At 41.6% G+C, this 23,275-nt stretch overlaps 1 protein-coding gene across 1 annotated transcript; it reads right to left on the minus strand.

Moving 5' to 3' along the window:
• Positions 1-6,801: 6,801 nt before the first annotated feature.
• YAE1 (YAE1 maturation factor of ABCE1) lies at positions 6,802-10,998 on the minus strand. The gene is made up of 3 exons (XM_046020066.1): positions 10,821-10,998; positions 9,426-9,547; positions 6,802-7,410 (listed from the first exon to the last, which is right to left on the minus strand). Exons 1-3 carry the CDS (start codon positions 10,947-10,949, stop codon positions 6,984-6,986), a joined length of 678 nt encoding a protein of 225 aa, XP_045876022.1. The 5' UTR covers positions 10,950-10,998; the 3' UTR covers positions 6,802-6,983.
• Positions 10,999-23,275: the final 12,277 nt, after the last annotated feature.

The following is a 23,275-nucleotide window of genomic DNA, read 5'->3' on the forward strand; positions in this document are numbered from 1 at the left end:
AAAAGAAGGGTTGTGACATATTGGAGAGGTTAACAAAGTAAGTTGTTGTCTCTCCCTAAGTCTGAATCCTGAGAAGTTGTGTTTGTGTGTGTGTGAGAGAGAAAAAGAGAGACACAGATAGAGATGAGATAGAGGGAAAGAGGAAGAGAGGGAGGGAAGGAGGGAGAGTGGGGGAGAAGAGAGAGCTAGAGAGGGAGGGAGAGAGGGATGGAGGGAGAGATTAAGACTGTTTGAAACACGTTAGGGACAGCCCTGGTTGACAAAATAGAAATGCTTCAAGCATGTGAAATTATAATTTTTTTAATCACTTCTGATTAAAGTCCCTATACTTTGCGTTCTGGGTGTTTATCTTTAGGCCACAGGGATTTGGAGAATAAAAGGTGCTTTTTTCTTGCGAACACGTTTCCTTAGGATTGGTTATTTTGATTTAGAAAAATTCTCAGCCTGGGGGGGGGGGCTCTCATTTCGTGATTTTCTTCACTCCCAACCTTCCCAGCATTACGGGTGACTCAGTCTGTCTGGCATAGCTACAGGCACAATCACTGGCTTGTCCTTGCGACACTGACGACGAAGCACAGAGCACTTACATTTCGGGATGCCGCAGCGCCACCCAGTGGCCAAGGAATTCCACAGCTTTCGGGAAAGGATCGAGACCATCTCCGCCTCCTTCCCCGCGGCCAGCTGCACGCGCAAGCTTTAAAGAACAGGGAGCTCAACTTCTCAGCCTCCGCAGCAGAGTCCATCATAGGTAGGTCTCATTGCACTTGGCTAACCTTCTTTCTTGAAAAATCACACTACTTACAGGGCAATGAAATGGAATTTGGGGTACGTTAAGGACTCTTAGCTCCTTTGGGCAGCTCGGTAGCAATGCATGTATTTTGTAAGCCCAGAGATAATAACCCTGCTTGTGAAAGTTAAGTAGAAATTTAAGAAAGCTAAAGGAACATTATCACAGAATAGATGGCACAAAAATCCTCTCCATGAGGAGTGTAGAAAGTCTAAGGAGTCCAAGGAGAATTTTATTTCGGAATATGCTAAATGCACCTTGCTGTACCACTCCCTATGGAGAGATTCTCTCCCCCTTCCCCCAAGAAGGGAATGGTATTTTTCCTTTTCTAGTATATGGCAAACAAATTTCTGATAAATTTATTGTTATTCGTCACTCTGATTATTATTTTTAAAAGATTTTATTTGTGAGAGAGAATGTTGCACACGATGGGGAAGGGCAGAGGGAGACGCAGACTCCTCGCTGAGCAGGGAGCCCCATGCAGGACTGGATCCCAGGACCCAGAATCATGACCTGAGCTGAGGGCAGATGCTTAACCGACTGAGCCACCCGGGTGTCCTGTAGCTGCTGGTTATTATCAACATTTTATTAAAAAATAATACTTGAGATGATTTTAAAAATGCAGAAAAGTAAAAATGAATAATGAAGACAAAATACAGTTCATAGACCCTCTACTGAACACAGCTGTTCTGCTGCTACTGGGCTATTACTCAGTGCACATCTACCCTGAGCACAGAATCTGGAGCTAGATTTGCCTTGCTTTACATCTCATCTGAGCCATATACGTAACGGCGAATTGGAAGAGTTATTTGGTCTTCTCAGTGCCCTGGTTCCACATTGCTGGGATGGGGATAATTAATAGCTCAGTCACATGGGATTGTTGTGAGAAATGAGCGAATTGGTACATGCAAAGTTTTCAGAACGGTGCTTGTGTATCATGAACACTGTATTTTTAGCTATTTTTCCCCACTCCTGCATTTCCTCCAGCTCCTTATTGCTATCAGAGATTAGGCACCAGGCATCCTGCTAGAAACAAGTATTTTTCTTTCTTTCCAGTTTTTTCACTTGTGGTTTCCTTCTGTCCTTTCTTGCTTAATAGCTAAAACTGAATTCCAAATATAGTTTCGTATCTTTAAAAATTATGCTGTAATTTTATTCATTAGTTCAATTTCAAATGACTGGTGAGTAGTATTGCTTTTTTTTTTCTTCAAAGATTTACTTACTTTGTAGGGGGGGCGGAAGGAGAGAGAATCCCAAGCAGACTCCCCACTGAGTGTGGAGCCTGCGTGGGGCCTGATCTCACAAGGCTGAGATCATGACCCTGAGATCACGACCTGAGCCAAAATCAAGAGGTGGACGCTCAGCTGACTGCGCCACCCAGGTGCCCCAGTGAGTAGTAGCGTCTACTGCTACTGTTTAGCCTGGTTTAAGACGATGACACAATTTGGGTATGTGGTATTAACGTGTAAAATGAAAGCGAATTTTTTTTTCTTCAAGTTAAATACAAAGGTTGCTTTTCCCTTTTAAAGACAAAAGAACAGGATGTATTTTTAATCCTAAATTTCTGGGTTTGTTTTCATTTTGTCTAGTTGATTCACTTGTTCTCTAATCAGGCACCACCTAAGTATGGGCACTGCTGGGACGTAACTATGAATAAGGCGATTTCCTGAATAAATCTGAAGACTGAGACGCTCAAAGTGATGCAGAGGGAATACTGGGGAGAACAACTAACTGCCTGAGGAAGTTGAAATTTGAGGTGGTATTGAAGGGTAAGAAGGAATTTGCTAGGAAGGAAGGATGTGGAATAACATATTCTGGGAAGAAGAGTCAGCAGGGAACAAAATTAGAAGCTGGGAACTGTCCATAATGCATGGAGTATTTTTTTTTAAAGATTTTATTTATTCATCTGACAGACAGAGATCACAAGTAGGCAGAGAGGCGGGCAGAGAGAGAGGGGGAAGCAGGCTCCCCGCTGAGCAGAGAGCCCGATGCGGGGCTCGATCCTAGGACCCTGGGATCATGACCTGAGCCGAAGGCAGAGGCTTTAACCACTGAGCCACTGAGCCTCCCCTAAATAAATAAAATCTTTAAAAAAAAAATCTGGTGATTAGAATGAAAGGGGGCCAGATTCAAGGCATTTTTTAAATGAAGATTTTATTTGAGAGAAAAAGAGCATGAGTCGGGGAGGGGAGGTGGGGAGAGGGAGAGGGAGAAGCAGGCTCCCCGCTGAGCAGGGAGCCTGACATGGGGCTCTATCCCAGGACCCTGGGATCATGACCTGAGCAGAAGGCAGAGGCTTAACCCACTGAGCCACCCAGGTTCCCCTCAAGGCATGTTTTAAAGTAAGATGGATAAACTCCCCAGTGGAAGTAGGGTCCGATAGCAAAGGAAAAGCAGAGAAAGACTTAAACGTTTCTAGCTTTTACAAACTGTAAAATAAATGTCATGGGGTTGCAATATGCAGCACGGTGACTACAGTTAATAATACTGCATTGTATATTTGAAAGTTGCTAAGATTAGATTGCCAAAGTTCTCATTATAAGAAAAAAAATCATAACTGTTTGTGGTGATGGATGTTAATTAGCTCATTGTGGTGACCACTTTGCAACATACACAAATATCGAATAATTATACCAGCCACCTGAAACTAATATAGTGTTTATGTATCAATTATATCTTAATTAAAAGAAAAGGTTGCTGGCTTTGAGTGAACAGAGATGACAGGAGAGGATTGCCAGTGCAAAAGGCACAGCAGTTTGGGCGGGCGGGAAGGGAGAAGATGGAAGTGAGGTCAGTTTTAGACGTGCTGTGCAGCTATGCCCGGAGACGGGCAGGAGAAATTGCAGTCGGAAATACGGGTCTAGAGCTTGGGAGAGGAAGAGGGGTGGGAACATCAGCTTTGGGATAGTCAGTGTATTTGAAACTGTGGGAGAAAGTGAGACGATCTGGTTAGAGTATAAAAACAGAAAGAGGTTCAAGGATGAAAGTATAGTAGCCTCACGCAGGCAGAGAAGGGGAGACTTGGCAGAATGATGGGACATAGTGAGAGACCAGGGTAAGCAGGACAGGAAGACGTGCCGCTGCAGAAGGCAAGCAGAGGGACCATAGAAAGTCGGGGATGGTCACCATGTCCAGTGACAGGGGAGACAAGTCAGGGAGGGGCTGCTGTGGGACTTCAGCCACAGGTGACCTTAACAAGAAGCAGTTTGAGGCTGAGGAGTGAATGAGCAGAAGGCAATCTGAGATGACAGCAGACTCCTCTTGCGGGGAGTTTGTCGGGAAGCGGCGATGACCGCCAAAGCGAGAAAGGCCGACTATGGGTCAAGTACCGCCAGGATGGAGCATTGAGAAGTTCTGTCGAGCCAGAAGTCTGATTGGTAGTTCATTAACATGACATATTACATTTACTTCATCCATTGGTCTGGAATTAGTAAGATTTTCATTTTTATTTGATTGAAATTACATAGATTTTTAAAATATATTTCCCTATATTATCTCTATGCCTCTCTACCTTGGACTGGAACACAAAGCTTTGACTTTAGTTTGAAGGTGGGTGAGAATTCCAACTTGGACTTGGTTCAAGATTTTTATTTGGGTTTACCACAAAAGCAGTTCACAAGCAGGGCTAAGGATATAAATGAGATAAGGATGCAGATAGGGTAAATTCAGCTGCCCACTTCCTGTTGTCTTTCACACACATTTTCCTGGCCTCAGCAGCTCTAGCAACTGAGATATCCGAAAAGCAGGGTATTGTGGACTCTTTCTCCCATTAAAACAAAAATGCTCTAGGGATTTCAGCATCTAGAAATTACTTGAGGTGAAAATTCTGTTTGTAAGGAAGCCATACCACTCGGGCCTCGTGTATGGGTTCTGGGCCTTAAAACTCTGGCTGTGCCTGCTTTGGGACGGTCTTGCTTTACCTTCTGTTCTAGAACCAGCAGGAGTGAGGGAAAGAAACCGTGCTTGACACGTGTCTTTTGTCCTGACTCATGCTATAAGCCCGCTGGCTGTTACCATGAAAAGGCCCTAGATGACCATAAAGGTAAAACAGAGGCTCTGTTCATTAGACGCAGGTGTAATGGGCATACCATTAACATTCCTCTGCAGTCCATAATTTTCTTTAAAAGGCAAAGCAAGTTTAAAAGATGTTTTTGACCAACTTGCTTCATCAGCTTGGCTAATTCTCTGTGATTTCCTTCTCTATGAACATGTGCACAAAAACACCATATGATCCGTGGTGGCAAGGGGTATTACCTTCGGAGAATCTTAGCAGGGTGAGCCCAAATAAAATCTCAAGATTTCCTGCACTGGTGAAATCTCCACTCAGGGTGTGACTTTTTCAAGATGCATCATTAGAGATGGAGATTTCATATGTGATATGCAGGACAGAACAACACTTTAAGATTTTAGAGTCTGGGGGCGCCTGGGTGGCTCAGTGGATTAAGATTTTAGAGTCTGTGCATAATATCCATATATATATATATATAGAGAGAGAGATATTAGTAAATATCTGAATTAGTGTTTACACCTAGAGAGATATAAACACTTAAAAAAAGATTTATTATTTTTTAAAGTGTTATTTGAGAGAGGGAGAGGGGACAGCACAGAAGCAGAGTGAGAGGGAGCAGCAGACTCCCCGTTGAGCAGGGAGCCCAATGTGGGACTCGATCCCACGATCCCGGAGATCATGACCTGGGCTGAAACTAAGAGACGCTCAACTGACTGAGTCATCCAGGTGCCCCTAAGCACTTCTTTAAAGTAGCTGTCAAGTGTCACTTGATATCTTCAACATGTTTCAGAAATCCTCAAACAGTATATGGTCTTATTTTTAAAGATTTTAAGTAATCTCTAAATCCAGTGCGGGGCTTGAAGATCAAGAACCGCATACTTTTCTGACTGAGTAAGCCAGGTGCCCCAGGATATGATCTCTGACTTCAAATTTGTTGCTTAATTTCTTAATGTTCTGTGAACTTTTTAAAAAAAATATTTTATTTTTAAGCAACCTCTATATTCAACGTGGGGCCGGAACTCACAACCCTGAGATCCAGAGTCGGATGCTCCAACAGAGACAGCCAGGCTTACCTTTCAATGTTTTATGAACTTGAAGGAGGTTGTGAGATCACAGTAGAATATTTTATCGATCTCTGGAAAGACTTATCTTCTATTCTCTATCTGTGTATGTCTGTCTTTTAGAGAAAAGAAGGCATCTCATACAACTTTGTATTCTAGCCAAGAAAGTGCTGAAAAATCCTTTCCTGTTCTCATATGCTTAGGGGCTGGAGCAAAAGCTTGAATCTTAATGTTGTCTATGCTGGACTAAGACTATTGCTACAAGGTAGAAGAGGTCAGTGGTTCCAGAGTTTATTCCTATTTGAATACATGAAACAAAACTGGTTTAGAAATGACCTGGCACATGGTTAGACACCACTACTGACTCCTTACTATGTGGAAAAACCAGGTACTTGAGCACGAAATGTATTTTGTATTTTCCTTGGAATTGTATGTCCTTGCCTTTAACATAAAACTAAAATGAATTTTATGGGGCACCTGGCTGGCTCAGTTGGAGAAGCATGTGGCTCTTGATCTGGGGGCTGTGAGCTCCAGCCCATGCTCAGTGTGGAGATTGCGTGACAATAAAAAACAAAAACAAAAACGAATTTTAATATTTTGTTTTTAATCCTCAGCATAAACATTTCTTCAGTTTCTTACACTTATAGCTTCTTAATTTCAGTATATATATTTCTATATGCCTACGTGTGTTTATTTATAATGTTATCCACTAGGTTATTCATGGTAACTTTGGTCTGATTAGTTGGTGGTAAGGCCCTAACCACTTGATGGTGACAAAAGCAAAAAGCAGGGTTAGGTCCTTACAAAATGTGTTTGATTCTTGTTCACTTTTGCTAATGAGTCTGAAAATGCTTGATTTTGATCAGAAACTTGAAAATGACAATGGCAACTTGAGTCTCTGAGCATATCTTAAATGACATAAAAATTACCAGTGACAAAGAAAAAAGCTCTTATTACATTTAATAGTGTTAATTTTGAAGATAGTGCAAATTTCCATGAAGGATAACCTACAAATGATGTGTTCAACGTAGAACCTGGTACAAATATTTTGGTTAGTTTGTTAAGAAACAAAATGTTCTAAGACATGTTATGAACAGTACTTTCATCAAAAAAGTGAAGAGAATTTTTATAGTTGTTTGAGGTGCTGTAATATGTCGAGTGATATTCCCAGCTGTTTTACTAAACTGGCTGTCTGTTCTAAAATCCAAGTGAGGCTTGGGTTTTCAGAATGTTCACGCTCCCGTATTCCACAACCTTCTAAAGATGAACAATCTGCCTCACTAAGGCTCTTGCTGCAGTTTTTGTGAAGCTCAGCGTTATTTTCACAGAGTCTTTCATCTTTCGCTTCATCCATCTTCTCAGCTGGAGCTACGTGACAAAGGTCCATATCCTGAATAGAGTCCAATAAATCTACAACGTGGGGCGGAGAAGTGATTGATTTTAGATGTTTGAGCACATACTCTTCACACTGGCCAACTGCATCCAGAAGATTATTTATTTTACTGATCAGAGCCGAACCGTTATCATGAAGATGACACCAGGAGAGCAAGGCACTGAATGAAAATATAAACAAGAGTTAAATAGGAAGAAAATGAAACAATCACAGGCTTTTCAAATTTTTGATGCTAAACCCTACACGTTTCTTTTCCAGATAACACAATGCAAAAATAATAATTCAATAATAATGCAAGTCAAAATCAGGAAAGTAATGATGCTAAAACAGCTTTTAATGTATATAAAGATTTATCTTTTGATAAAAATTAAACTGGAAGTAATCATATAAACTGCTTATAATTCCAAACACCTCCTTCACAACTCCACATCCACTTTCCTTGATTTTAGGTTTTTTCTTTATGACTGTGTAGCTTCTGCTGAAGAGGGATGCAACTCAGAGGAAGAGATCACAAAAATCAGTTTCTCCTTGAAGGACATCACATGGCTTCCGGACTAGTGATTCTCAGACTTGGATGTACACTGGAATCACCAGGGTGGCTCTCAAAACTGTCAAGGTCTAGGTCACATCCCGGACCAATGAAATCAGAGTCTCTGGAGGTGTTATTTTTTAAAGCTTCCCAGCTGATATCAAGGTGCAGCCAACGTTGAAAACAGCTGCTCTAAGCATAGAGTTACTTGCCATCAAAACTAAAGGGTAGGAAAAAAAGTTCTGATGCAACTTCTCTTTCCCGACTTTGTTATAATCACTGTGGAATTAACTAATAATCTTGGAGAAGGTAAGAAATTGGGATGCCTGGATGGCTCAGTCGGTTGAGCATATGACTTTGGCCTGGGTCATGATCCCAGGGTCCTGGGATCAAGTCCCACATTGTTCTCCATCTGCCTGCTGTTCCCCTGCTTGTGCATGTGCTCTGACAAATAAATAAAATCTTAAAAAAAAAAAAAAAAAAGGTAAGAATTCTTCTAGTCTTTTTCTACTACAGCCAATACTTTTGTTTTCTGACATTTCAGATTGTTCAGGTAACCATGACATAAAATAAGTTACTGAGAAAAGTAATCCTGTCTTTTTTTTTTTTTTTTTTTTTTAAGAGAGGGAAAAAGAGGTGGGGGGAGAGGCAGAGAGAGAGGGAGAGTGAGAATTCTAAGCAGGCTCCATGCCCAGGGGCTGACTTGGGGCTCAGTCTCACAACGCTGAGATCATGACCTGAGCAAAAATCAAGAGTGGACGCTTAACTGACCCAGCCACCCAGGCGCATCGAAGAATAATCATGTTTTAAAAATGGGATCAAGTGATATACAAGAGTTAGCAATAAACTTTCAGAGCTTGTAAAAGATTTAACTTGATGTAAAATGAATACTTGATCATTTTCCTACTGGAGACTATAAATTCCAATTTCTGACAGCTGAATTTTCTAAAACCTCAAACAATGAGTTCTTTTGTTTTGGTAACTTTTATTTCCTACCCTTTTTTAAAATGAGTGATTCTTTGAATCACTTTATGTTTTTTGTTTTTTTTTCTATAGAGGATAATTTAAAAGGTATATAGTGTCAAAGATGACAAGTCTGTCATGCTCCTAGCTCTTTCTGTCATTTGACCACTTGTCTTTGACATATGCCGTTATTACTACGGAATCTTGACAGGTGTTCAATGTTCAGCACTAAAGTAAAGGGAATCATTTTTTTCTCTATAACCAGTTATAATTTTCATCACTTCTAGTCTAGAAGTCTGTGATACTGTGTTCTGGCACATATGCAAGATTAAAAGGTTTATTCAAAACCTGAAGATCTTTTAAATTAGAGATACAGATTAGTGGTAGTTCAGGTAGCAAAAAATATACACCTTCCTAGCATTTCTTTGCAATAAAGGACAACGCCTTTATTGTCCTTTATTAAAGTGGATGAACTTATTAAAGTTCACATATTAAAGGGGATGAACGTATGATTTTGACTTTTTGAAGGCAATATTATTCTATGCTCCACAGTACTCTTTTGTGGATTTAACACTAGAAAAAGTACTTCAGTTTAAATGCTTTATTTTTACATAATACATTTATAAACTTCCTCGGGTAGTACTGGGGTTAAAATGACTCAGCATTTACGTTTTAAAAATTACCTCAGTGTTCCTCGGAGTTGTCCATAGTTTATAATGATTTCGGCACCTTCCTTATACCCTTGGTTGAAGCCTTGTTGAAGTGTAACCGCTTTGCCGGCATCTATTCCATCTCTATAGCCTTCCTAAAAACAAGTAATGAAGAGCTGCGGCTGTAATTCACACCAACTAAACCACTGTAGGTTTTTCTAGAGAGTCATGGAACCAACTTGGAAAACTGATGAAACAGGCCTTTACTACTATTTAACATAATGGTTCTACGGCAGATGGCACAGCCACACAACCAAAGCAGACTATGCTTCTCGTAAAGGTTATTATGGGCATATCCCACTTTTGAAGTCGACTTCTTTGGCACACTTAAAAATACTGATTCTTATACCGCTTTAAAAACTTTGTGTTAACAATGCCTTCACGGCAAGGATGCAGAGGAGTTGCATGTCTGGCCCCTCCGCAGCACTGACTGAGGTGGGTGGGCGAGAAGGCAGGGCAGTAAAAAGGTTATCCAAGGTCTTTAATAATCGACTCAAGCAGGGAAAGAGGAAACTGTTAGCAAAAAAGACGGCAACTGTGGTTCTAGAAGTTTTGCTTGATCCCCAAATTCAAATGAACCGCACATTGTCTGTCGGCAGGCATTCTGTCCTGCATCTCCGACGGTGCCACAGCACTCAAAGACGATCGCGGCTTACTGGTCTAACCCCCGCCGCACATAAAGCATTTCTGGAACTGCGCGGTTGCTGGGCTAAGCACACATTTTACTGAAACAAACACGGGCGGATCAGGGGCAATATAAGGTCGGAGGGATACTAGGTGGAAGCGGCCCTCACCGTGTGAGCTCAGCTCCGAGCGCTGGAGCTGGAAGCTGAGTGTGGTGTTAAGCTTAGTTTCAACGGACGGTGGACAGAGTAGATACGGGTAACTCACACCTACAGAGAAAAACCGACTCCGGCTCCTTCACCCAGCCGCCAGGATTGCACAGTGGCTTTACTCTGCTGCTCTTCGACATTCCTAAGTTCATTTTTTCCCACAAGTATCGATTAATACCGTTCCTAACTTCAGGGTCTCCGCTCATTCAAGCACCCGCGTGCACCTGTCCTTCAGCAGCCAGAGTTGGTCTGCGTTTCTCCCCCAGCCTGTCTGCGATCCTCGTCAAACTGCAAGCTCTTCGGAGTCTAGACCTGCTTCATTCTGTCTGTTCCCGGCGTCTAACGCGCCCCGTGGTTTCACACGCTTTCACGTGGGACATCCTAGCAGGATCGGGGTGGCAGAGGTAGGGAGGGCAGCGTCCGGCCAGGCTGGGACCACGCTGGCCTCTCCTCTCGCGACCCTGACTCCCGACAACTCCGTGCCCCTCTCCCCGCCATCCGGCATATGTCCCCCGCACCCGCCGCGCAGCTTTACTTTGACTCGTCTCTGCATGTGGCTCCGCCATTCCCGCTGCACCAGGAGCGACTCGTCCGCTTCCTCGTCGAACACGTCCCCCTCCTCTCCGGGACCCCCGACCAAGTGAACCCTTTGAATCCACGACATCACCGAGGCAACCAAAGGGCTGCTTGGCGCCGGAAGCGTCAGCAACTTCTTCCGGTCCGAGGGGCGGGACGGAGGCTGCGAGTCGAGCTCGCCGGGCGTCGGCTACTGCGCATGCGTATGTGATGCCTGTGTTGCTGGGTGAGGTCCGGCTGCGGGCGGCGGCTCTTGCTCGCTGGTGTGTGGGGCTGCCTCGGTGGACCCAGCGTGTCGGCGAGCGTCCGTGGTGGGCGAGGCGGGTGGCTTCCTCGCGGGGCCCGTCCGAGCTTGACCTCAGCGGAGGGCAGCGGACCTCAGTGAAACACTTCGCATCCCCGCCGCGGTCTCTGCAGTGTTGTGGGTTTGGGAGCCCCGCGCCTTGAGAGAGCCGTTCGAGGTCGTTCAGGGGGTGGGCCGCTGTCTCTTTGAGAAGCCCCCTCAGTACATCTTAGGGATGTGACCGCTGATGCTTTTTAACCGTGAGAAGCAGAGCACAAGAAGAGTCGAAAAGGTGGCCACTGCGGCCATTCTGAGATCAGGACACAAAGAATCCGCTTCTCGTGGATTCGCGGGGTCCTTCCCCGGCTCCCGTTCCTTTTCGGACGCCCTACAGGCTGGGCGAGGACGGGGACTTGTCTGTCTACATGTACGTAGCACCTGCCTGGTTGTGACACGTGGCGGATGTTGAAACAGATGGTGGTGATGAACGGACACCAGTCGTATTGCTGTTGAGCTTTTTGTGTGGTCATGGTGATTTATGTATTTTGGGGTCTGGTGCCAGGCTCCGTTGTAGCTTTTGGGATACAGCAGTGGACGCAGCTAAAACTCATCGGCTCTGCTCCGTCTTACAGTCATGTAGAGTTGACAGGATGAGCAGTAAGCGCCGTATAAGTAAATTACATAGTTTGTTACAAGATCATAAAGGATACATGCTATGAAAAAATAAAGTAAGGGGAACCATGATCGTGTGTGTGAGGGGGGGTGGGCGATTTAGTTGATAATTTTATAAATGCTCAGAATCTTGCGTCATATGTATAGTAATTACAACATATAATGTAGTACATATGTAGTATATATTATATATACTGTGTGTGTGTGTGTGTGTGTATACCTACAGGTCCGTGGACTATATATAAAAACACTTTATACTTAGCCACATAAAATAATCTTAATCAACTTAAAAACTCAGACATTTTACAAGTCATAATCTCTGATCATAATCCAACAAAATTAGTAATAAATAATAATAAAAGACTCCAATAATTTAAACTGTTACACGGGGCATAGAATCACTTTATTTCCGTTTGAATCAAAAAGGAAATAAAAATTAAAATGACATACAATGAACAATTAAAATATGAACACTTCCTACCAGAAAACATGGGACCAAATGAAAGTTGTACTGAGGCAATTCTATAGGCTTAAATGTCATTATAATTTAAGAAAAAAGAAAAAAATACATAAACTTATTACATATCTTAATTGGCAATGAAATGGTAGTAAGAGAAGCAATAAAAACATCATTGAAATTAATAAAATACAAAAATCCCCAAACTCACATAAATAAATCCTAAAGCTAGTTCTTTGAAGAGACCAATAAGATAGATGATTCCTTTCTTTTTCTTCTTCTTTTTTTTTTTAAGATTTTATTTACTTATTTGACAGAGATCACAAGTAGGCAGAGAGGCAGGCAGAGAGAGGGGGAAGCAGGCTCCCCCCGGAACAGAGAACCCAACATGGGGCTCGATCCCAGGACCCCGAGATAATGACCCGAGCTGAAGGCAGAGGCTTAACCCACTAAGCCACCCAGGTGCCCCTTCTTTTTTTTTAAGTATGCTCTACACCCAGCGTGGGACTTGAACTCACCACCCTGAGATAAGGAGTCACATGCTTCAGCAACTGAGCCAACCAGGGGCCCCATATGTGTGTGAGTGTATTATTTTTTACTTTTTATTTTTTAAATAAGACTTATGCCCAACATGGGGCTCAAACTCCTGACTTTGAGATTGGGGCTCACGTGCTCTACCAAATGAGGCCAGCCAGGTGTCCTAGATAATCCTCTTTTGATCTTGATTTAAAAAAAAAAGAACAAAATTATACAAGGTAGAAATGAGAAAGAAGGTGATGATAGAGAAATAAATTCAAGTACTATAGTAAAATTCAGAAGTCACACATTTGAAAACCTAGGAGATGTGAATGATTTTCTAATAAAACTGACTCAATAAGCAGAAAACACTAAGAAACTAATTGCCTTAGAAAAATTAAAGATTAAATATCCATTATAAAAATAGCATGAAGACTTGACACACAAGTAAATCCTTCAAATCCTTTTTAATCTTTAAAGAACAATGGATGGGGCACCTGGATGGCTCAGTTGGTTAAGCCTCGGACTTTGGCTGAGGTCATGATTTCAGGGTCTTGAAATTAAGCCCCAAAATGGGCTCCATACTCAGTGGGGAGTCTGCTTGAGATTCACCCTCTGCCCTGCCCTCTCTTCCCTCCCTTACTCTCTCTCAAATAAACAAATCTTTAACAAAAAGAACAATACATAATTAAATATTTTTTAGAGTAAAGACAAAGAAGCTCCCTAAATCATTTTATGAAGCCAGCCTTATAGTAACATGATAAAGATAGTATAAAAAATTCCCAAGTTCAAGTTAGCTTATGAATATGTATTTAAAAGAAAATCCAGTACCACAACAAAAGAGTAATTCAAGATGTTTTATTCAAGGGAATCAAACTATTGCAATATTAGGAAATCTATAAGTATATTTAATTGGAATCAAGTCTTTTTTTTTGAATCAACAGTTTAAAGGAGAAAACCGTATGTTATCTAAGCTGCAAAGTCATTTGAAAAAATTTAACAAAATAAAATGAAGTGGAAAGAAACTGCAAATTGATAAACACTTTATGAAAAATCCAACCATAAGTAGTAGTGTAAACACTCAGATATTTCCTTGAAGGTAGAGAAAAGAAAGGCCATCTGGTGATGCCTGTTATTATTCAACATTATTTTGAGGACTTGTAATTGTAATAAGAGAGGTAAAGTAATTATAAAATGTTGGACAATAAGAGATGAAGTTATTTCTTTTTGCTGTTTATATGATTATATGCCTATAAAACCCGAAAGAATTCTGTTAAAAAACAGAATAAGGCCACTGTCTATAAGAAAAATAAACAGACCAACAGCCTCTTTATTTTGTAGCAATAATTATCTAAATGTAAATGAGATAAATATTCCACTTGCAATACCAACAGATACTCTTAGATATAGTATTTATATATTTGTTTAGTATTTATTTAATAAAGGATTTATACATGCCAGGCGCCTGGGTGGCTCAGAGGGTTAAAGCCTCTGCCTTCAGCTCAGGTCATGATCCCAGGGTCCTGGGATCGAGCCCCACATCGGGCTCTCCGCTCGGTGGGGAGCCTGCTTCCCCCCTTTCTCTCTCTCTCTGCCTGCCGCTCTCCCTACTTGTGATCTCTATCTGTCAAATAAATAAATAAAAATCTAAAAAAAAAATCAATTTATTGAGGTATAATTTAGTTGTAGCAGTATGCATACATTTTGTGTCTAGAGTTTGATGAGTTTTGACAGATATATACACCTGTGTAACCACCACTGAATCAAGGTATAGAAATTTCCATCACCCTAGGAAATTTCCTCTTACTTCTTTGCAGTCTGTCCCTCCCTCCTTAAGGCACCTCTGATTCAATTTCTATCACCCAAGATTAGTTTTGCCAGTGTTAGAACCTCACAGAAATGGAATCATAAATGTCCTTTTAAGTATTTGACTTCTCTGATGCAGAAGCCACTTTGACTCAGTGTTTCTGAGATTCAGTCACGTGGTTGGACTTACATTGTTCTTTCTAAGTGCTAGGTGCTCTTCCTGGAACGAACATGCTCTAATTCACTTATTGTTTGGGTTCGTTCCCATTTTGGCTATTGCCAATAAAGCTTCTGTGAACACTTACGTACAAGTTGTTCTGTGTGAAAGTTTTCATTTCTCTGGAGTAAATGTCTCAAAGTGTACATGTTGAGTCATGTGGTAAATACAAATTTAACTTTATAAGAAACAGCCGAGCTGGTTTCCAAAGTGATCGTACCATTTTACACTCCCACCAGCAATGGATGCAAATGTCAGTCATCGCACATCCTCTTTCGCACCTGGAATTGTCAGTCTGTTCAATATTAGCTGTTCCGACAGGTGTGTTGTATCTGACTGTACTTTTATTTTGCATTTTTCAGCTGGCTTATGATACTGGCTGTCTTTTCCTGGGCTTGTTTGCCATTTGCATACCTTTGTCAATGAAGTCTTTATCCATCTAAAAAAAATTGGGTCGTATTTCGAAGATTCTTTGTATACTCTGTCCTTTGTCAGATATGTGAATTGTGAGTATGTTCTTTGCATTAGTTGTATCCATCAGGAGACAGCCATGGACGTAGAGTTAGGAGTTCATGAAATTTCCTGGGGGATAGGGAGCATAATGCCTGTGCGAGGTAAAAAGCCAAGGAGGCATGATTAGGTGGAGAAAGCCAAAGGGACGCTGATCTGATACCTGTGATAGGAGGTGTGAGCTAGGGAGATCTCACAGAGTCCTGGGCAACATAAAAGGGAGCTTGGGAGCAGAGGGCAAAGAGGAGGCTTTTGTGCACAGTGCCCGGCTGTGCTCAGTTACTGGCTGGGCGATGCCCTGGAGGAGTGTGACCTTGGCTAGAAGTCTGAGACAGATGCTGTAGGTGCTGCTGGAGGCCGACAGCTGTACTTCTTTGTCAAGAATCAGATATCTTTCAAGGTCCTTTCAAGTATGTGATTCATTTTTCCCCCCAAAATAGCTATCCTTTTCCTTTTTTTTAATGAACTGTAAATAAAAATGACATCTCCTGCATAAATTTTGGTGTCGTGATGTGAACTTACTCAAAGTATTTAGCAAACTTATCTTGCAGCTCTGTATCTCTTATATAAATACTCTGTGATGAGGTCAACCTTTAGGATTCACTCTATCCCTTTCCTGTTCTTCTGCTTATCATTCATCCTTGTCTTTTCTTTCAAAGCCTTCAACAATTCTTTTTTATGTCCTTCTATTTCCCATTTCTTGCTAAGTTTCATTCTTTATCTCAGTCTTCCACACTTTATTTGTGCCTTTGCAAACTGCTATTTTGTAGTTAGTGTAATAAACTCTGAGAGGGCACTGACCTTTTCTAGGTTTCTGTTTCGAGTTTCTGGCATACTGGCTTTAATCATTAAGTGGCTGGCAGCCAGCCAGCAGTACTCCTAATTTCCATATGCCTAGTGAAGTAGTTTTCCACTTTTCCTTGTCCTTCCTAAACTTTCATACATTCTACGATTCTCAGTAGTATTCAGTGATTAAGTCCTTGGGTGCCATCTTTTTTTTTTTTTTTAAATAAGCTCCGTGCCTAGCATGGAGCCGCACATGGGGCTTGAACCCATGATCCTGAAATCAAGACCTGAGCTAAGATCAAGAGTTGGAGGCTTAACCCACTGAGCCACACAGCCATCCCTGGGTGCTGTCTTTTAATTGCTTATGTCAGGTTTGCTCCAAGGGCATATAAAATGTAATATGATACATCATAGTAATATGAAAAATAAAACTGTTGTTGGTGGTGAAAATGATCGGAAAGCATCTTCAATATATGGCTTTTAGAGAGAGCCTTAGAATAAGGTGAGTAGGTAGTAGGTAGATCCTAGGCAGAATTGCCCTCTTTATGTTCTACTATGTGTCTATAGGAGACTCCAGTTATAATACAGCTGTCAAAGCTAACAGGAAAATTATTAGTCCAATACAGAATGTTGTTTACTGTTAGAAAGGATGATGTGGAACTGTCAGAGAGGAAGCCCGACTGATCGTCCTAACGGCCTGTTGACGGACAGCTGGGTCTAACAGCGTGTAAGCATGTTCAAGTCAGTTTTATCTTAAAAAAATCCTTTCTCAACTTCACACTGTCCTCTAGCTATGGCTCTATGCTTCTCTGTCCCTTTACAACTGAATTTCCCGAGTCCGTGTCTCCACCGCTGTACCCTTCACTTCTGAACTCACTGCCATCTGGCTTCCAACCCCACTATTGCATTTAAAACAGGAGAGCAGGTGGCGGCAACTTCCGCAATATTTTTACTGGTGACTCAAACCTCTGCTCCCAGCCCAGCTCTTCTCTGCGTGTCAGACTCGTGTGTCTAACTGCCTACAGGAGGAGAGCTCCCCTTGAACGTACCATATGGATTCCAGTGCATTACATCTCTTTTTTCTTTCAGTGTTCTTCCTCCCCTTCTGTTTTCTGCTCCTTAATGTTCCCACTGTGATGCAGGCACCTGGGAGCTGTCAGAAATGCAGAGTCCTGGTCCCGTCCCAGACCTGCTGGGTCAGGGTCTGCGTCCTCAAGTGATTCATCTGCTGAGTCAAGTTTGAGAGGCTTTGCAGCTCACTGAATGGCCATCGCATCCACTCACTCGCCATGTCATAAATTTGTGCCCATTTTTCTTCATTTCCACTTCCACTTCCCTGGTTCAGGCTACTATCCCATCCTACCTGGATGTTCTAACAGCTTCCTAACTGGCCCCGCTGTCTCGTGTCCTATCCCTCTTTCAATCCCTTCTCCCTAGTCAGAGCATAATTCCTAAAGCAAAATCTGATAGGGCGATCCCTTGCTTAATTCCCTAGGGTACCTTCCGACCACTCTCCAGAGACACTCCAAATGCCTTTATGTACTTGCGTTCCTGCTTACGTCCTGGCCTCATTTCTTGCCACTCTTCCCTGGCACACATCCGTTTTCAGGCCTTTGCCAGATAATTTTTCCTCTGCCTAGAAATGTAGTCCTTACCTCCATCAAAGCCTGCTCATATTAGGTGTCACTTCACTTGGAAGTTTTTCCTGGTTAGTTGTCCTTCGGACGTGTGTTCTGGTATTTACTGCCTTATATTATTAATGCCTAATTGTCTGCTTTCCCTACTATACTGAGAAGCTCTTTGAGACAGGACTGTGTGTCCTAGTTAACTGTTTTATCCTTTTTGCCTAGTATAATCCTCAATAAATATTTATTAAATAAATGAATGAATTTCATTAAAAATGCTTCAAACACTATATTCTAAGCAGTTGCGTGTTCCAGTTAGAATTATGTAGTAAAAAACTGTGTCTGTGAATCCAGATTAAATAAGAATTAACTAAGATTAGGTTGTTACAGAGAAACGTGGCTGGGGAAGATACAGAAAGTTATAACAAAAATCACATCTCATGGATTTGTAAAAACTTTCAGGTTTTATAATCATGTTTTAAATATTTATTCTGAAGTCTATATATTTAACTGATTTTGGCAAGTACAGTGAACCTTATGTTTCTTGGTCTTGCCCATGTTGTGTTTCTAGTTTTAACTCACCTCTTGGTTTTGAGATCTTCAGGTTCTCCAGTGATGACTTATGAGTGATCTCTTTCCGGACTCCATGTATATCTGATGTCAACATTGTCATCCCTGTGTCCTTTTTAGTTGTGTTTGACTGATATTTAGTTACGTGTCCTGTTACTTTTAACTTTTGGATCACTTTATTGTAAGTCTGTCCCCTGAACAGATAGATCTGTATTATATGTGTATACACGCACACACACACTGACACATATCCTATGTGTGTGTGTATTTTGGTATGCTCTGAGAGATACATGTCCTATATAAGTATGTATATGTGTTGTGATATGATCTGAGTTTTAATAGGGATATTTAGCCCATAAACATTCATTATACTTTGGCCATGTAGTTGAAGTATAAGCCTATGGAAGAGATCTTTTTTCTCTCCTTTCATGAGAGACAGAGTAGAGGGTAATGGGGTTTAGAGAATTAGGGAACAATGCCTTGGAAACAGTAGGATCGAGGAGCTCCCATAGGCTGTCAAACAGCTTCTGATTTTAAAGAGAGTGTCAGAGCTCAGCAGGGTGGTGGTGATGTCGCAGAGACCTCTGGCTTCAGGGGGTGTTAGTGCATTCCTGCTTTGTTAGCAAGAGGTCAAAACAACCAGGTCTGGCCTTTTGGGATCCTCATAAACATCCCTGGGGATTTTTAGGCATAGAAATATCGAGAAGGTTCATCAGGGAAAGATTGGAAGTGACTCCAGTCAGGTTCGGTTATTAATAATTGTTTTCTCCCCACTGTGTCACACATTAAATGCAGCAATTACTGAGGCAGCTGGAGTGGTCGGCACAGAGAGGAACGGGGTTCACCTTCTTGCCTTCTTCCCACCTTGGTCTTCTCTTCCTCTCTTGTGGTTTTCTCTTTCTTTGGGATGGGCCAAGTTGAAGCCAGCGTCATGCTTCCTGTGTTCCTTTAGATCCAGCTACTGGCGAGTGAGGTCACATGGCGTGATACCTAAGTGACAGCTGACCTGTGGGGGCCACTTGGCCTGTCCGGTCCATGGAGTCATACTCCCTTGGGGTGATCTCTTGTGCAAGTTCCCTCCGTATATACCTGGGAGTGAATAATTACAAAAAGGCCCTGCCTCTGTTCAATAAGTTGGCCTAGAGGCTTCTCACTTTCCATCCCCTTTGATGGGATGGCATTTGAGACTGTCCCCATAGGAAATATGGTAGACATGGCTAATACTCACCATTACCTGCTTCTTCTCCCATTTCTGGTTACCCATAATACTACACTTCCTAAAGTGTTGGCACACAGGTGAGGGCCAAACATAACTAGTAAGTGGCTTGTAAGTGGTGTAGGAAGCAGTGATGCTCTTCACTCCCCGACCTCAGCTGCTGTAGCTCCTGCCTGAGCGCCAGCTCTTTCTTCCCCCGGTGCAGCAATCCTTAGTGCTGATGGATCAAAGTGGTGGACGCACATGGTGGAGCCAGCCTGGGTCTCTGAGTTTCCACTCGGCGGGAGATTCCCTGGAGAATGGATGGACCGATGGGAGACCCTGTATGTAGGAGAAATGAACTTTAATTTCTTAAAATACTAAGATGTTCAATAAGTTTGCATAGAGGCTTCTCACTTTCCATCCCTTTGATGGGATGGCATTTGAGACTCTCCCCATAGGAAATATGGTAGACATGGCTAATACTCACCATTACAGGGGTCACTGTGTTATCTAGTAGAGCCCTACGAATACAATACTATATGTGCTCTGTCTCATCTCTCTGGATGTTTTTCAATACACCCCCACGGTTTCAGCGTCCCCTAGGTGTTTCAGCTTGCCCTCTCCTCATCAGTATGTCCATACCAGACCTTTAGACTGCTTTACACTTGCCCATTGAACTTAGACAACTGGACATCTGCAGCCAGAGGTACCACAGGAACCTCATACTTAGTACGTCTAAAACTAAACTCATTGTCTTTCTGCATCAAACCTGGTCTTGCTCCTGTATTCTCAGTATCAGACAGTGACGGCACTCTGCCCTCTGTTCTGATGGGCCACGTAGTAGAGAAGTTTGAGTATGGGTCTGAATGGGTAAACAGATGGTGGTATAGCTATACAATGGAATATTATTCCGCCATAAAAAGGAATGAAATTTGGATACATATTACAGCCTGGATGAACCTTGGGAACATGCTTAGTGAAAGAAACCAGTCACAAAAGACTACATATTTTGTGATTCCATTATATGAAGTGTCCAGAGTAGGCAAATCTATAGACAGGAAATAGATTAATGTTTGCCTGGGGCTGACAGTGAAGGTGAAGTGGAGAGTGACTGCTAATGGGTACAAGGTTTCTTTGGGAATAATAAAAACATTCTGGAATTAGATAATGTTGATAATCACACAATTTTGTGTATATGCTAAAAGTAACGGAATTGTACACTTTATTTTTTAAAAAATATTTTATTTATTTATTAGAGAGAGTAAGTGGTGAGGAGGGGCAGAGGGGAGTGGGGAAGGGAGAAACAGACTCTGCGGAGCAGGGGGCTTGACGCAAGGGTCAATCCCAGCGCCCTGGGGTCATGATCCAAGCTGAAGGCAGGCATTTAACTGACTGAGTCACCCAGGTGCCCCAAATTGTATACCTTAAAAGGTGAATTTTATGCCATGAGAATTATATTTCTATTAAAAAGATTACCAGTAGAGAAGAATGAAATAAAAAAATAATAGATTATATTTTAAAATAAAACAGAAGATTGAAGGTCAGTTTAAAAAATATTTTATCTATTTATTTGACAGAGAGAGACACAATGAGAGAGGGCACAGCAGGGGGAGTGGGAGAGGGAGAAGCAGTCTTCCTGCTGAGCAGGGAGCCCAATGTGGGGCTCAATCCCAGGACCCCGGGATCATGACCTGAGCCGAATGCAGACGCTTAAGGACTGAGCCACCCAGGCGCCCCTGAAGGTCAGTTTAGAAGATATTCTTTCATTGCAACATTTCACTGAAAGAATAAAACACACCATCAGCATTTAGAAACCATGATGTCTCCAATAATGATATAACATTAGTGTTTATACCTTGAGGCCAAATTCAGCAGTGCAATTCATACTAAACAATATCACTTCAAGATGGCTAGTAGAATGAAAATGGAGGCAGGGAAAAAGCTTTACAAATGTGTTAAGTTGAAGCATATGCAAGGGTAAGATTACAGACTACATCATACAAGTTACGAAATCAGAAATGTTTGTGGAATATCGGTTAAAGTTAAATTCACTTGTACAGTTATTTATCATCTACTTAAGGTCTAGTTGGTTAAAAAAAGTATGGGTTCTGGTGTTATGGTGCCTGGGGTCAGTAAAGATCAGCTTTTACACTTTTTAGCTATATGACCTTGGACTTAACTTTCTTATGCTTCATTTTCCTCATCCATAAAATTGTAAAATGTGGCATTATGAGGTACCACTAAAAAACAAATGCTGTGATCCAAACCACAGTGAGATACCACAAAATACCCACTTGATGACTATAATAAAAAAATTACTGAGATACTTTCAGTTTTGGGGCTGGCACATAAGGGACTTAGAAGTTGTCACTTCACCCTAATGACAATTAAAATGCTGAACAAATATAAAAATCAGCAAATCTTCTTAGATCCATGAGAGAAGTGAGGTCACAGAGCAAACTTCTGTCCCCAAAATTGCAGAGACAGAGAAGCAGATAACAGAGAATCCCAGTTTACTAGAGCACAAACCTGAAGGCAGAAACCTCTGTGGGCACCAGTGCCAAGGTAGGAAAACCTGGACTGTAACTGACAAATTTCTGAAAGCCCAATGTGAATAAATCTAAGAGTTAAAAATTCTAGGGAGACCCCCCCACTTAGAAGCAAGTAAGATGGCTTTCAGTAGGTGCATGGGTTAATAAATCCTGGTACATCCAGGCAATGGAATATTAGTCAGCACTCAAAAAGAATGAGGTATCAAGGCATGAAATGACATGGAGGAAACTTAAATGCATAGTACTAAGTGAAAAAGCCAGTGTGAAAAGGCTGTGTGTTATATGTTTCCAACTATAATGACATTCAGGAAATGGCAACATTATGGAGACAGTAAAAAGATCAGTGGTTGTTAGGGTTTAGTGGAGAGAGACTAGGCGGTGTACAGAGAATTTCTGGGGCCAGTGAAACTACCTGCATGGTATTTTATCATGGTGAATATGTATCATAAGTTTGTTTAAACCACAGAATGTATAACACCAAGAATGAATCCTAATGTAAACTATGGACTGTAGGTGATGATGATGTATCCATGTAGGTTCATCAGTTGTAAAACTGGACAACTACAAGGCCAGCATTACCTTGATACCAGAACCAGATAGACACCACTGAAAAAAGAGAACTACAGGCCAATATCCCTGATGAACATAGAAACAAAAATCGTCAACAAAATATCAGCAGACCGAATTCAACAATACATTAAAATAATCATTCACCACAACCAAATGGGTTTTATTTCTGGGTTACTGGATGGTTCAGTATTTGCAAACCAATCAATGTGATACATCACATCAATAAGAGAAAAAATAAGAATAATATGATCATTTCAATAGACTCAGAAAAAGCATTTGACAAAGTACAACATCCATTCATGATAAAAACCCTCAACAAAGTAGGTTTAGAGAGAACATACCTCAACATAATACAGGCCATTTGTGAAAAGCCCACAGCTAACCTCATCTTTAGTGGGGAAAAACTGAGAACTTTTCCCCTGAGTTCAGGAACAAGATAAGGATGTTCAGTCTCACACTCTTATTTAACATGGTACTGGAAGTCCTAAAAAACAACCCTAAAATTTGTATGGAACCACAAAAGACACAATGGCCAAAGCATCCTGAAAAAGAAAAACAATGCTGGAGGCATCACAATTCTGGACTTTAAGTTATATTACAAAGCTGTAGTAATCAAAACAGCTAGCACAAAAATAGACACATGGATCAATAG

Source organism: Meles meles, chromosome 10, assembly GCF_922984935.1.
Source record: "Meles meles chromosome 10, mMelMel3.1 paternal haplotype, whole genome shotgun sequence".
Taxonomy (NCBI): Eukaryota; Metazoa; Chordata; class Mammalia; order Carnivora; family Mustelidae; genus Meles; species Meles meles.